Source organism: Oncorhynchus keta, unplaced genomic scaffold (assembly GCF_023373465.1).
Source record: "Oncorhynchus keta strain PuntledgeMale-10-30-2019 unplaced genomic scaffold, Oket_V2 Un_contig_5502_pilon_pilon, whole genome shotgun sequence".
NCBI lineage: Eukaryota > Metazoa > Chordata > Actinopteri > Salmoniformes > Salmonidae > Oncorhynchus > Oncorhynchus keta.
The window spans coordinates 40,001-55,589 of NW_026288329.1; the positions used below are offsets into that span (position 1 = coordinate 40,001).

The 15,589-nt window shown below is 43.9% G+C and overlaps 1 protein-coding gene across 1 annotated transcript in view; it reads left to right on the plus strand.

The window, feature by feature from the left end:
• The window catches only part of LOC127925366 (thyrotropin-releasing hormone-degrading ectoenzyme-like), a 78,168-nt gene that overhangs the window by 33,191 nt on the left and 29,388 nt on the right, over positions 1 to 15,589 (plus strand). The window contains exon 7 of the mRNA XM_052510257.1: positions 12,267 to 12,434. Coding sequence (XP_052366217.1) covers positions 12,267 to 12,434 — 168 coding nt within the window. The remainder of the gene's footprint in view (positions 1 to 12,266; positions 12,435 to 15,589) is intronic.

The following is a 15,589-nucleotide window of genomic DNA, read 5'->3' on the forward strand; positions in this document are numbered from 1 at the left end:
ATCCCAGTACATAGACATATCTGATATGGGCAGAAAGCTTAAATTCTTGTAAATCTAACTGCACTGTCCAATTTACAGTAGCTATTACAGTGAAAGAATGTCATGCTATTGTTTGAGGAGAGTGCACAATTATGGAACAATTATGAAAATGTATTAATAAACCAATTAGGCCCATTTGTGCAGTCTTGATACAACATTTTGAGCAGAAATACAATGGTTCATTGGATCAGTCTAAAACTTTGCACATACACTGCACCTGGGCTGGAATAATACATTATGGCATTTCTCGTGCATTTCAAAGATTATGGTACTTTAAAACACTTTTTTTCTTTAATATTTTACCAGATCTAATGTGTTATATTCTTCTATATTAATTTCACATTTCCACAAACTTCAAAGTGTTTCCTTTCAAATTGTACCAAGACATGCATATCAATGTTTCAGGTCCTGAGCTACAGGCAGTTAGATTTGGGGAAGTCATTTTAGGCAAAAATTTGAAAAAAAGGCGAGATCCTTACTTAAATCAGTTCACCACTGTATAGGGAGTAGGGTCCTCTTTCAGATTGGTCCGTAGAGACAGAGAGCGGGCGTTGTGTTGGGCCCACAGTGGACCACGTGTTGGACTCACACATACTGTACATAATAGGAGGACAGATTCACTTGGAAGACGCTGGTCTGAAAGATCCTTACCAAGCAGCTCTCCTCTTTCCTCTTCAGATATCACCAAGCAGCTCTCCTCTTTCCTCTTCAGATATCACCAAGCAGCTCTCCTCTTTCCTCTTCAGATATCACCAAGCAGCTCTCCTCTCTCCTCTTCAGATATCACCAAGCAGCTCTCCTCTCCTCTTCAGATATCACCAAGCAGCTCTCCTCTCTCCTCTTCACATATCACCAAGCAGCTCTCCTCACCTCTTCAGATATCACCAAGCAGCTCTCCTCTCCTCTTCAGATATCACCAAGCAGCTCTCCTCTCTCCTCTTCAGATATCACCAAGCAGCTCTCCTCTCTCCTGTTCAGATATCACCAAGCAGCTCTCCTCTCCTCTTCAGATATCACCAAGCAGCTCTCCTCTCTTCTCTTCATATATCATCAAGCAGCTCTCCTCTCTCCTCTTCAGATATCACCAAGCAGCTCTCCTCTCTCCTCTTCAGATATCACCAAGCAGCTCTCCTCTCTCCTCTTCAGATATCACCAAGCAGCTCTCCTCTCTCCTCTTCATATATCACCAAGCAGCTCTCCTCTCTCCTCTTCAGATATCACCAAGCAGCTCTCCTCTTTCCTCTTTAGATATCACCAAGCAGCTCTCCTCTCTCCTCTTCACATATCACCAAGCAGCTCTCCTCTCCTCTTCAGATATCACCAAGCAGCTCTCCTCTCTCCTCTTCACATATCACCAAGCAGCTCTCCTCTCTCCTCTTCAGATATCATCAAGCAGCTCTCCTCTCTCCTCTTCAGATATCATCAAGCAGCTCTCCTCTCTCCTCTTCAGATATCACCAAGCAGCTCTCCTCTCCTCTTCAGATATCACCAAGCAGCTCTCCTCTCTCCTCTTCAGATATCACCAAGCAGCTCTCCTCTTCAGATATCACCAAGCAGCTCTCCTCTCTCCTCTTCACATATCACCAAGCAGCTCTCCTCACCTCTTCAGATATCACCAAGCAGCTCTCCTCTCCTCTTCAGATATCACCAAGCAGCTCTCCTCTCTCCTCTTCAGATATCATCAAGCAGCTCTCCTCTCTCCTCTTCAGATATCATCAAGCAGCTCTCCTCTCTCCTCTTCAGATATCACCATGCAGCTCTCCTCTCCTCTTCAGATATCACCAAGCAGCTCTCCTCTCTCCTCTTCAGATATCACCAAGCAGCTCTCCTCTCCTCTTCAGATATCACCAAGCAGCTCTCCTCTCTCCTCTTCACATATCACCAAGCAGCTCTCCTCACCTCTTCAGATATCACCAAGCAGCTCTCCTCTCCTCTTCAGATATCACCAAGCAGCTCTCCTCTCCTCTTCAGATATCACCAAGCAGCTCTCCTCTCTCCTCTTCAGATATCACCAAGCAGCTCTCCTCTCTCCTCTTCAGATATCACCAAGCAGCTCTCCTCTCTCCTCTTCAGATATCACCAAGCAGCTCTCCTCTCTCCTCTTCAGATATCACCAAGCAGCTCTCCTCTCTCCTCTTCAGATATCACCAAGCAGCTCTCCTCTCTCCTCTTCAGATATCACCAAGCAGCTCTCCTCTTTCCTCTTTAGATATCACCAAGCAGCTCTCCTCTCTCCTCTTCAGATATCACCAAGCAGCTCTCCTCTCTCCTCTTCAGATATCACCAAGCAGCTCTCCTCTCTCCTCTTCAGATATCACCAAGCAGCTCTCCTCTCTCCTCTTCAGATATCACCAAGCAGCTCTCCTCTCCTCTTCAGATATCACCAAGCAGCTCTCCTCTCTCCTCTTCAGATATCACCAAGCAGCTCTCCTCTCTCCTCTTCACATATCACCAAGCAGCTCTCCTCTCCTCTTCAGATATCACCAAGCAGCTCTCCTCTCTCCTCTTCACATATCACCAAGCAGCTCTCCTCTCTCCTCTTCAGATATCATCAAGCAGCTCTCCTCTCTCCTCTTCAGATATCATCAAGCAGCTCTCCTCTCTCCTCTTCAGATATCACCAAGCAGCTCTCCTCTCCTCTTCAGATATTACCAAGCAGCTCTCTCTCTCCTCTTCACATATCACCAAGCAGCTCTCCTCACCTCTTCAGATATCACCAAGCAGCTCTCCTCTCCTCTTCAGATATCACCAAGCAGCTCTCCTCTCTCCTCTTCAGATATCACCAAGCAGCTCTCCTCTCTCCTGTTCAGATATCACCAAGCAGCTCTCCTCTCCTCTTCAGATATCACCAAGCAGCTCTCCTCTCTCCTCTTCAGATATCATCAAGCAGCTCTCCTCTCTCCTCTTCAGATATCACCAAGCAGCTCTCCTCTCTCCTCTTCAGATATCACCAAACAGCTCTCCTCTCCTCTTCAGATATCACCAAGCAGCTCTCCTCTCTCCTCTTCATATATCATCAAGCAGCTCTCCTCTCTTCATCTGAAAGAAGCTTATAGTCACACTCCGTTTTATAGCTCCTTTTTACAGAGAAGAATGTCCCATTGTTGAATCCCAGTGGGCCTGACATAGATTTGTGTTCTGATCAATACAACCTTGCCAATATCGATGTTTCAAACGCCAAGTGTCCATTGAAACAGAATCTATCCCTTGTCTAATCCCTCCACCTGTTGCTCTCGGCAACACAAACAACAACATCCACAACAATGGCCCCCCACCTCTACACAGACGTGTTGATAACAACACTCTCTTCATCTCCGCTATGATACAAACATCCCTCATTACACCCTACAAGGTCTGATTGGTTCTCTGCGTATTCCTTCAGGAACACTGTCTAATGATCCAGGATCTGATTGGTTCTCTGCGTATTCCTTCAGGAACACTGTCTAATGATCCAGGATCTGATTGGTTCTCTGCGTATTCCTTCAGGAACACTGTCTAATGATCCAGGATCTGATTGGTTCTCTGCGTATTCCTTCAGGAAGACTGTCTAATGATCCTGGGTCTGATTGGTTCTCTGCGTATTCCTTCAGGAACACTGTCTAATGATCCAGGGATTGGTTCTCTGATTCCTTGGTTCTGGGTCTGATTGGTTCTCTGTATTCCTTCAGGAACACTGTCTAATGATCCAGGATCTGATTGGTTCTCTGCGTTTTCCTTCAGAATAATACAGAATAAACTAAGATAGGACGTAGTGAAGATACTGTATCTGAGTCTGTCCATTGATGTCAGCAGTACTGCACTACACACTGTATATGTACACTGTACGCATGTGAGTGAGTTGAAAACACAATATCTTCTGTTCTTTGGTGAGATGGACCATGGACGGCAGATAGCTTAGTGCTTAAGAGCGTTGAGCCAGTAACCGAAGGTTGCTGGTTTGAATCCCTGAGCTGACTAGGCTGAAAATCTGCCAATGTGAGAATTGGCCTGTGTTGACTTCTAACATTATTTATTTTTTAAATTTAAGTCCGTTAAGAACAAATTCTTATTTTACAATGACGTCTTACCCCGGTCAAACCCAAACCCGGACGACGCTGGACCAACTGTGCGCTGTCCTATGGGACTCCCAATCACGGGCGGTTGTGGTACAGCCTGGAATCCAACCAGGGTCTGTAATGACGCCTCTCAGCACTGAGATGCCTTAGACCGCTGCGCCCCTCGGGAGCCCAAGACACAGCGGTGAAAGGTTGGAAAGAGACTAGTTGTATCTGTCTATAGGCCCCGTAGCCTCTGATAGTGTACTTAAAAAACTCCATGCTCCCAAATGGCACCCTATTCCCTTTATAGTGCACTACTTTAGACCAGGGCTGGCACCCTATTCCCTTTATAGTGCACTACTTTAGACCAGGGCTGGCACCCTATTCCCTTTATAGTGCACTACTTTAGACCAGGGCTGGCACCCTATTCCCTTTATAGTGCACTACTTTTGACCAGGGCCCATAGGGGAATAGGGTGCCATTTGGGATGCAGCCCAAGTCAAAAACTCCCCATCTTAAAGCATAAGCTCTTCATAAAACCCCACTGCCCTCGCCACATGGCTTTATGATCAAGGTAGTAATGTGTGACGGCTGAGCTCAGCAGCGTTAATGTGGAACGCTCATACCTGGTGTGGTCCACATCTTCCTGTATCCTCCTCACACTATCTCCATCTATAAAGAGGAGAGAGAGAGAGGAGAGAGAGAGAGAGAGAGAGAAGAGAGAGAGAGAGAGAGAGAGAGAGAGAGAGAGAGAGAGAGAGAGAGAGAGAGAGAGAGAGAGAGAGAGAGAGAGAGAATAGAGAGAGAGATGAGAGAGAGAGAGAGAGAGAGAGAGAGAGAGAGAGATAGAGAGCATATATAGAGAGAGAGAGAGAGAGATGCATATATATAGAGAGATACAGAGAGAGAGAGTGAGAAAGATAGAGAGAGAGTCACCTTTCACTGTAAAAACACTGACACTTGGTTTCCTAAAGTGTAACCTGCAGTGATTTAACCTACAGTATCTCTTGTACCAGGGAGAGCTGCCAGTAGAGCTCTTGATCTGGCGGTCTGCTCTCTCCGTCTCTGTTTTACCATCACTACATCATCCATCATTTGTAGAGTCGGAATGAAAGACTGAATGTGAATATTAGGGAACATCGTGGCCTAGAAAGTTAATTATTTCCGTCATCGTTGTGAGAGACTGCATGGAGAGAGAGAGCAGTAATTGTGTCTTTAGTCATTATGTCTCTGTCTCTATCACACTTTGACCACACACTAGGTAATTCAGGATTTTTGGAGGGGGCTTTTCCACAAGCTGCATTTCTACCTTAGATTGCGTTGGGAAACTATGCTAGAGTGTAGATTCCCGAGGCTCTCCCAAACCCCCTGTGTGCCATGGACCCAGTCAGCAGAAGTGTTTTGCTCAGTAAGGTCTTGCTATAGTAAACTTTCTCCAAAGCCTTGATTCCTCTCGAGAGCCCAAAATGTCATGCTCTCAATCTATTGTAGAAATATAGTGCATGAAAAGCCCAGCATCCCATGACACATCATTATGGATTTTCAGGTTTTTTTTTACTACAGCCTGAGAAACAGCTAGACTTTTCCCGGTTCAATCCCCAGTCCAGTCATTATAATAGGAACCCCATTTTAGGCTCGGATTTCAGGATGGACAAGATACTTAAGGACCGTTAAGTTATCGGTGGTGCAGGACATGTCTGCTCAGTATGACTTTGGGTTTTCACTACAACATCACAGGAGCAGACCTGTGGACGCAACTATAACATCACAGGAGCGGACCTGTGGACGCAGCTACAACATCATGGACCTGTGGACGCAACTACAACATCACAGGGACGTAACCTGTGGACGCAACTACAACATCACAGGGAGCGGACCTGTGGACGCATCTACAACATCACAGGGATGGACCTGTGGACGCAACTACAACATCACAGGGAGCGGACCTGTGGACGCAACTACAACATCATGGACCTGTGGACGCAGCTACAACATCACAGGGAGCGGACCTGTGGACGCAACTACAACATCACAGGGAGCGGACCTGTGGACGCCTACAACATCACAGGGAGCGGACCTGTGGACGCAACTACAACATCACAGGGAGCGGACCTGTGGGCGCAACTTAGCTACAACATCATGTACCTGTGGACGCAACTACAACATCACAGGGAGCGGACCTGTGGACGCAACTACAACATCACAGGGAGCGGGACCTGTGGGCGCAACTACAACATCACAGGGAGCGGACCTGTGGACGCAACTACAACATCACAGGGAGCGGACCTGTGGACGCAACTACAACATCATGTACCTGTGGACGCAACTACAACATCACAGGGAGCGACCTGTGGACGCAACTACAACATCACAGGGATGGACCTGTGGACGCAACTTATAACATCACAGGGAGCGTAACCTGTGGACGCAACTACAACATCACAGGGAGCGGACCTGTGGGACGCAGCTCACAACATCATGCAGACCTGTGGACGCAACTACAACATCACAGGGAGCGGACCTGTGGACGCAACTACAACATCATGGACCTGTGGACGCAGCTACAACATCACAGGGAGCGGACCTGTGGACGCAACTACAACATCACAGGGAGCGGGACCTGTGGACGCAACTACAACATCACAGGGAGCGGACCTGTGGACGCAACTACAACATCATGACCTGTGGACGCAACTACAACATCACAGGGAGCGGACCTGTGGACACAACTACAACATCACAGGGAGCAGACCTGTGGATGCAACTACAACATCACAGGGAGCGGACCTGTGGACGCAACTACAACATCATGGACCTGTGGACGCAACTACAACATCACAGGGAGCGGACCTGTGGACGCAATTACAACATCACAGGAGCGGAACCTGTGGACGCAGCTACAACATCACAGGGAGCGGACCTGTGGACGCAACTACAACATCACAGGGAGCGGGACCTGTGGACGCAACTACAACATCACAGGGAGCGGACCTGTGGACGCAACTACAACATCACAGGAGCGGGACCTGTGGACGCAACTACAACATCACAGGGAGCGTAACCTGTGGACGCAACTATAAAATCACAGGGAGCGTAACCTGTGGACGCAACTATAACATCACAGGGAGCAGACCTGTGGACGCAACTACAACATCACAGGGAGCGTAACCTGTGGGCAACTGCAACATCACAGCATCATGGACCTGTGGACGCAACTATAACATCACAGGGAGCGTAACCTGTGGACGCAACTACAACATCACAGGGAGCGTAACCTGTGGACGCAACTACAACATCATTGACAGGACCACGCAGTCAACATCATGGACCTGTGGACGCAACTACAACATCACAGGGAGCGTAACCTGTGGACGCAACTACAACATCACAGGAGCGGACCTGTGGGCAACTACAACATCACAGGTTGCGGGACCTGTGGACGTCACACAACATCATGGACCTGTCAACTACAACATCATGGACCTGTGGAGCTGAGACTACAACATCATAGGGAGCGGGACCTGTGGATGCCGTACAACATCATGGACCTGTGGACGCAACTACAACATCACAGGGAGCGGACCTGTGGAAAACAAATCACAGGGAGCGTAACCTGTGGACGCTACAACATCACAGGGAGTGTAACCTGTGGACACTACAACATCACAGGGAGCATAACCTGTGGACGCACTACAACATCACAGGGAGCAGAAATCTTTTTGTTCCAAATCCGGCTTTAAACTTCTTCACAACAGTATCTGGGACCTGCCTGGTGTGTTCCTTGTTCTTCATGATGCCCTCTGCGCTTTTAACGGACCTCTGAGACTATCACAGTGCAGGTGCATTTATACGGAGACTTGATTACACACAGGTGGATTGTATTTATCATCATTAGTCATTTAGGTCAACATTGGATCATTCAGAGATCCTCACTGAACTTCTGGAAGAGTTTGCTGCACTGAAAGTAAAGGGGCTGAATAATTTTGCACGCCCAACTTTTCAGTTTTTGATTTGTTAAAAAGTTTGAAATATCCAATAAATGTCGTTCCACTTCATGATTGTGTCCCACTTGTTGTTGATTCTTCACAAAAAAATACAGTTTTATATCTTTATGTTTGAAGCCTGAAATGTGGCAAAAGGTCGCAAAGTTCAAGGGTATATCAATTTTCGCAGGCACTGTAGAGATGGAGCATGTTCTGCCATTGTTGCAAAACGTAACCCATTTCTCTAGTTTAATATATAAGTATAGTAGTATAATGTCTACAACATTTTGTGCCTCGCTGAGATGTGAACTCCACAAACAAGGTCTCTGTTCCAAGAAAATATACACTCTGTTTACACTCTGTTTACACTCTGTTTAAGGGCTCTGTTCCTAGCTAATATTCACTCTGTTTGGACTCTGCAAGGGCTCTGTTCCTAGCTAATATACACTCTGTTTACACTCTGTTTAAGGGCTCTGTTCCCAGCTAATATCACTCTGTTTACACTCTGTTTAAGGGCTCTGTTCCCAGCTAATATACATCTGTTTACACTCTGTTTAAGGGCTCTGTTCCCAGCTAATATACACTCTGTTTACACTCTGTTTAAGGGCTCTGTTCCTAGCTAATATACACTCTGTTTGACACTCTGGGGAGGGCTCTGTTCCTAGCTAATATGACTCTGTTTACACTCTGTTTAAGGGCTCTGTTCTAGCTAATATACACTCTGTTTACTCTCTGTTTAAGGGCTCTGACCTAGCTAATATACACTCTTTTACACTCTGTTTACACTCTGTTTACACTCTGTTTAAGGGCTCTGTTCCCAGCTAATATTCACTCTGTTTACACTCTGTTTACACTCTGTTTAAGGGCTCTGTTCCTAGCTAATATACACTCTGTTTACACTCTGTTTCTCTGTTTAAGGGCTCTGTTCCCAGCTAATATTCACTCTGACTCTGTTTACACTCTGTTTAAGGGCTCTGTTCCTAGCTAATATACACTCTGTTTACACTCTGTTTACACTCTGTTTAAGGGCTCTGTTCCTAGCTAATATACACTCTGTTTACACTCTGTTTAAGGGCTCTGTTCCTAGCTAATATACACTCTGTTTACACGCTGCAAGGGCTCTGTTCTAGCTAATATACACTCTGTTTACACTCTGTTTAAGGGCTCTGTTCCTAGCTAATATTCACTCTGTTTACACTCTGTTTAAGGGCTCTGTTCCAAGCAAATATACACTCTGTTTACACTCTGTTTAAGGGCTCTGTTCCTAGCTAATATTCACTCTGTTTACACTCTGTTTACACTCTGTTTAAGGGCTCTGTTCCAAGCAAATATACACTATGTTTACACTCTGCAAGGGCTCTGTTCCTAGCTAATATACACTCTGTTTACACTCTGTTTAAGGGCTCTGTTCCTAGCTAATATACACTCTGTTTACACTCTGCAAGGGCTCTGTTCCTAGCTAATATACACTCTGTTTACACTCTGTTTAAGGGCTCTGTTCCAAGCTAATATACACTCTGTTTACACTCTGTTTACACTCTGTTTACACTCTGTTTAAGGGCTCTGTTTAGCTAATATACACTCTGTTTACACTCTGTTTAAGGGCTCTGTTCCTAGCTAATTACACTCTGTTTACACTCTGTTTACACTCTGTTTAAGGGCTCTGTTCCTAGCTAATATACACTCTGTTTACACTCTGTTTACACTCTGTTTAAGGGCTCTGTTCCTAGCTAATATACACTCTGTTTACACTCTGTTTAAGGGCTCTGTTCCTAGCTAATATACACTCTGTTTACACTCTGTTTACACTCTGTTTAAGGGCTCTGTTCCTAGCTAATATACACTCTGTTTACACTCTGTTTAAGGGCTCTGGCCTAGCTAATATACACTCTGTTTACACTCTGTTTACACTCTGTTTAAGGGCTCTGTTCTAGCTAATATACACTCTGTTTACACTCTGTTTACACTCTGTTTAAGGGCTCTGTTCCTAGCTAATATACACTCTGTTTACACTCTGTTTACACTCTGTTTAAGGGCTCTGTTCCTAGCTAATATACACTCTGTTTACACTCTGTTTACACTCTGTTTAAGGGCTCTGTTCCTAGCTAATATACACTCTGTTTACACTCTGTTTACACTCTGTTTAAGGGCTCTGTTCTAGCTAATATACACTCTGTTTACACTCTGTTTAAGGGCTCTGTTCTAGCTAATATACACTCTGTTTACACTCTGTTTAAGGGCTCTGTTCCAAGCTAATATACACTCTGTTTACACTCTGTTTACACTCTGTTTAAGGGCTCTGTTCCTAGCTAATATACACTATGTTTACACTCTGTTTAAGGGCTCTGTTCCTAGCTAATATACACTCTGTTTACACTCTGTTTACACTCTGTTTAAGGGCTCTGTTCCTAGCTAATATACACTCTGTTTACACTCTGTTTACACTCTGTTTAAGGGCTCTGTTCCTAGCTAATATACACTCTGTTTACACTCTGTTTACACTCTGTTTAAGGGCTCTGTTCCTAGCTAATATACACTCTGTTTACACTCTGTTTACACTCTGTTTAAGGGCTCTGTTCCTAGCTAATATACACTATGTTTACACTCTGTTTAAGGGCTCTGTTCCTAGCTAATATACACTCTGTTTACACTCTGTTTACACTCTGTTTAAGGGCTCTGTTCCTAGCTAATATACACTCTGTTTACACTCTGTTTACACTCTGTTTAAGGGCTCTGTTCCTAGCTAATATACACTCTGTTTACACTCTGTTTAAGGGCTCTGTTCCTAGCTAATATACACTCTGTTTACACTATGTTTACACTCTGTTTAAGGGCTCTGTTCCTAGCTAATATACACTCTGTTTACACTATGTTTACACTCTGTTTAAGGGCTCTGTTCCTAGCTAATATACACTCTGTTTACACTCTGTTTAAGGGCTCTGTTCCTAGCTAATATACACTCTGTTTACACTCTGTTTACACTCTGTTTAAGGGCTCTGTTCCTAGCTAATATACACTCTGTTTACACTCTGTTTAAGGGCTCTGTTCCTAGCTAATATACACTCTGTTTACTCTGTTTACACTCTGTTTAAGGGCTCTGTTCCTAGCTAATATACACTCTGTTTACACTCTGTTTACACTCTGTTTAAGGGCTCTGTTCCTAGCTAATATACACTATGTTTACACTCTGTTTAAGGGCTCTGTTCCTAGCTAATATACACTCTGTTTACACTCTGTTTACACTCTGTTTAAGGGCTCTGTTCCTAGCTAATATACACTCTGTTTACACTCTGTTTAAGGGCTCTGTTCCTAGCTAATATTCACTCTGTTTACACTCTGTTTACACTCTGTTTAAGGGCTCTGTTCCTAGCTAATATACACTCTGTTTACACTCTGTTTACACTCTGTTTAAGGGCTCTGTTCCTAGCTAATATACACTCTGTTTACACTCTGTTTAAGGGCTCTGTTCCTAGCTAATATACACTCTGTTTACACTCTGTTTACACTCTGTTTAAGGGCTCTGTTCCTAGCTAATATACACTCTGTTTACACTCTGTTTAAGGGCTCTGTTCCTAGCTAATATACACTCTGTTTACACTCTGTTTACACTCTGTTTAAGGGCTCTGTTCCTAGCTAATATACACTCTGTTTATACAGGGCTCTGTTCTGTTTACACTCTGTTTACTCTGTTTAAGGGCTCTGTTCCTAGCTAATATACACTCTGTTTACACTCTGTTTAAGGGCTCTGTTCCTAGCTAATATACACTCTGTTTACACTCTGTTTAAGGGCTCTGTTCCTAGCTAATATACACTCTGTTTACACTCTGTTTAAGGGCTCTGTTCCTAGCTAATATACACTCTGTTTACACTCTGTAAGGGCTCTGTTCCTAGCTAATATACACTCTGTTTACACTCTGTTTACACAACACTGTTAGATAGTCAATCTCTTTGACTTCTCTGAGGATTCTGGTCCGCTTGGTATTGATTTGTTTACCTTTGTTTAATCAGGGTAAAAATCCTTTGAGGTTAGAAATGATAAAGTGAGGAAGAGCTGAAAAGAAGCCCGACTGACAGAAACAGCAGGAAATACTGAATACTAATGTTATTGTAGTAGTTTAAAGGAGAATGAAATTGGTAATGTAATTGGTTTTTGTGTGCTTGTGCGTGTTTGTGTGTATGCGTGTGGTGTGTGTACCCTTCCCTGCAGGATCCCTCCCAACGTGCGTGACATAGTGTACTGTACAGGCGTGTCTCTGATGGATGAGGACGTGTGGGAGTTCATCTGGATGAAGTTCCACTCCACAACAGCCATCTCAGAGAAGAAGGTTCTCCTGGAGGCTCTCACCTGCAGCGACAATGGCTTCCTGCTCAACCGGTAAGTCATTTGTAACAGAACTTTATTGTTCCCTCACAGGGAAACAGAACTTTATTGTTCCCTAACAGGGAAACAGAACTTTATTGTTCAATCAGATGGAAACAACTTTCTGCTCAACCGGTGAGTCAATATTAAATAACTTTATTGATCCATCACATGAAATTTCACAACAGCTTTGTGCTCAACTGGTGAGTAAACCATATTTAGCATCTCCTGGCTTCCACACATAGCCTTCAAGCTGATGCAGTCCTTCGGAACATCTAAAATTCAAAAAGTCGGAATAAATCCATGTAATATAGTCTGCACCACCACAATAAATCCATGTAATATAGTCTACACCACCACAATAAATCCATGTAATACAGTCTGCAGCACCACAATAAATCCATGTAATATAGTCTACACCACCACAATAAATCCATGTAATATAGTCTACACCACCACAATAAATCCATGTAATATAGTCTACACCACCACAATAAATCCATGTAATACAGTCTACACCACCACAATAAATCCATGTAATACAGTCTGCAGCACCACAATAAATCCATGTAATATAGTCTGCACCACCACAATAAATCCATGTAATATAGTCTGCAGCACCACAATAAATCCATGTAATATAGTCTACACCACCACAATAAATCCATGTAATACAGTCTGCAGCACCACAATAAATCCATGTAATATAGTCTACACCATCACAATAAATCCATGTAATATAGTCTACACCACCACAATAAATCCATGTAATATAGTCTACACCACCACAATAAATCCATGTAATATAGTCTACACCACCACAATAAATCCATGTAATATAGTCTACACCATCACAATAAATCCATGTAATATAGTCTACACCACCACAATAAATCCATGTAATATAGTCTGCACCACCACAATAAATCCATGTAATATAGTCTACACCATCACAATAAATCCATGTAATACAGTCTACACCACCACAATAAATCCATGTAATAGCCTAGCACCACAATAAATCCATGTAATACAGCCTGCAGCACCACAATAAATCCATGTAATACAGCCTACAGCACCACAATAAATCCATGTAATACAGCCTGCAGCACCACAATAAATCCATGTAATATAGTCTACACCACCACAATAAATCCATGTAATACAGTCTGCAGCACCACAATAAAGCCATGTAATATAGTCTACACCACCACAATAAATCCATGTAATACAGTCTGCAGCACCACAATAAATCCATTATTTTAGACGCGTCTAAAGAAACATGAAAAAAGGTAGTCTCTTTCAGAAGAACAGAAGAACATTCTCTTGTTGTCCTTATGATAGGTCCTAATCCATTTATTTTTATCTTAAAAAACTCCCTAATCCCTGCCGATGACAAGCATACCCATAATATGATGCAGCCACCTCCATTTGTATTCAGGAGACAAAGTCCATTTCTCTGACAAATATTTTGCATTATTACTTTATTGTCTTATTGCAAACAGGAAGCGTGTTTTGGAATATGTTTTATTCTGTAAAGGCTTCTTTTCCCTCTGTGATTTAGGTCGGTGTTGTGGAGTAACTTCAATGTTGTTGATCCATCCTCAGTTTTCTCCTATCACAACCATTGAACTCTGTAACTGTTTTAAAGTCACCATTGGCCTCATGGTGAAATCCCTGAGCGGTTTCCTTCCTCTCCGTCAACTAAGTTAGGTAGGACGCCTGTATCTTTGTAGTGACTGGGTGTACTGATACACCATCCAAAGTGTAGTTAATAACTTCACCAGGCTCAAAGGGATATTCTATGTTTTATTTTTTACTCATCTACCAATAGGAGCCATTCTTTGCGAGGCATTGGAAAACCTCTCTCGTCTTTGTCGTTGAGTCTGTGCTTGAAATTCGCTCTCGACTGAGGGACCTTACAGATAGTAGTATGTGTAGTATGTGTGTAGTATGTGTGGAGCACAGAGCTGAGGTACATTACAGATAGTAGTATGTGTGGAGCACAGATACGGGGTCGTCATTAAAATATGGTGTTGTACAACATCAGTGCACACAGAGTGAGTCCGTGCAACATATTATCTGACTTGCACATGTTGACTCCTGAACTTATTCAGGCCTTAATTAACAAAGGGGTGGAATACTTCATTTACTCAAGACATTTCAGTTTTTACATCGTAATTATTATTTTGTAAACATAATTCCACTTTGACGTTACGGGGAATTGTTTGTAGACAAGTGACGCGAAATCTAAATGTAATCCGTTTTAAATTCAGGCTGTAACTGAAACTAAATGTAGGGAAACGTCACGGGGTGTGAATCCTTTCTGAAGAGGCTCTGTGTGTACAGTTACTGTACAAGTATAGGACCACGTTGGTTGAGTCACTGGGAGACGTTAGAGGCTCACCTAGACCTTCTCTTTTCTATTGATGTGCTCATTTCAAATGGCCCTTTCCTTGTAACGGATGTGAAATGGCCCTGTCCTTCGCCCATGTAATGGATGTGAAATGGCATGTAATGGATGTGAAATGTCTCTGTCCTTCGCCCATGTAACGGATGTGAAATGGCCCTGTCCTTCGCCCATGTAATGGATGTGAAATGTCCCTGTCCTTCGCCCATGTAACGGATGTGAAACAGCCCTGTCCTTCGCCCATGTAACAGATGTGAAACGGCCCTTTCCTTCGCCCATGTAACGGATGTGAAACGGCCCTGTTCTTCGCCCATGTAACTGTGAAAGCTAGTTAGCGGTGGTGCGCGCTAATAGCGTTTCAATCGGTGATGTCACTCGCTCTGAGACCTTGAAGTAGTGGTTCCCCGCGGCTTTTGTGGAGCGATGGGTAACGATGCTTCGTGGGTGACTGATGTTGATGTGTTTTTTAAATTTTTATTTATTTATTTTACCTTTATTTAACCAGGCAAGTCAGTTAAGAACCCATTCTTATTTTCAATGACGGCCTGGGAACAGTGGGTTAACTGCCTGTTCAGGGGCAGAACGACAGATTTGTACCTTGTCAGCTCGGGGTTTGAACTCACAACCTTCCGGTTACTAGTCCAACGCTCTTAACCACTAGGCTACGCTGTGTGCGGAGGGTTTCTGGTTCCCTCCCGGGTATGGGCGAGGGGACGGCTTAAAGTTATACTGTTACACCCACACAGTAGCCATGAAACAC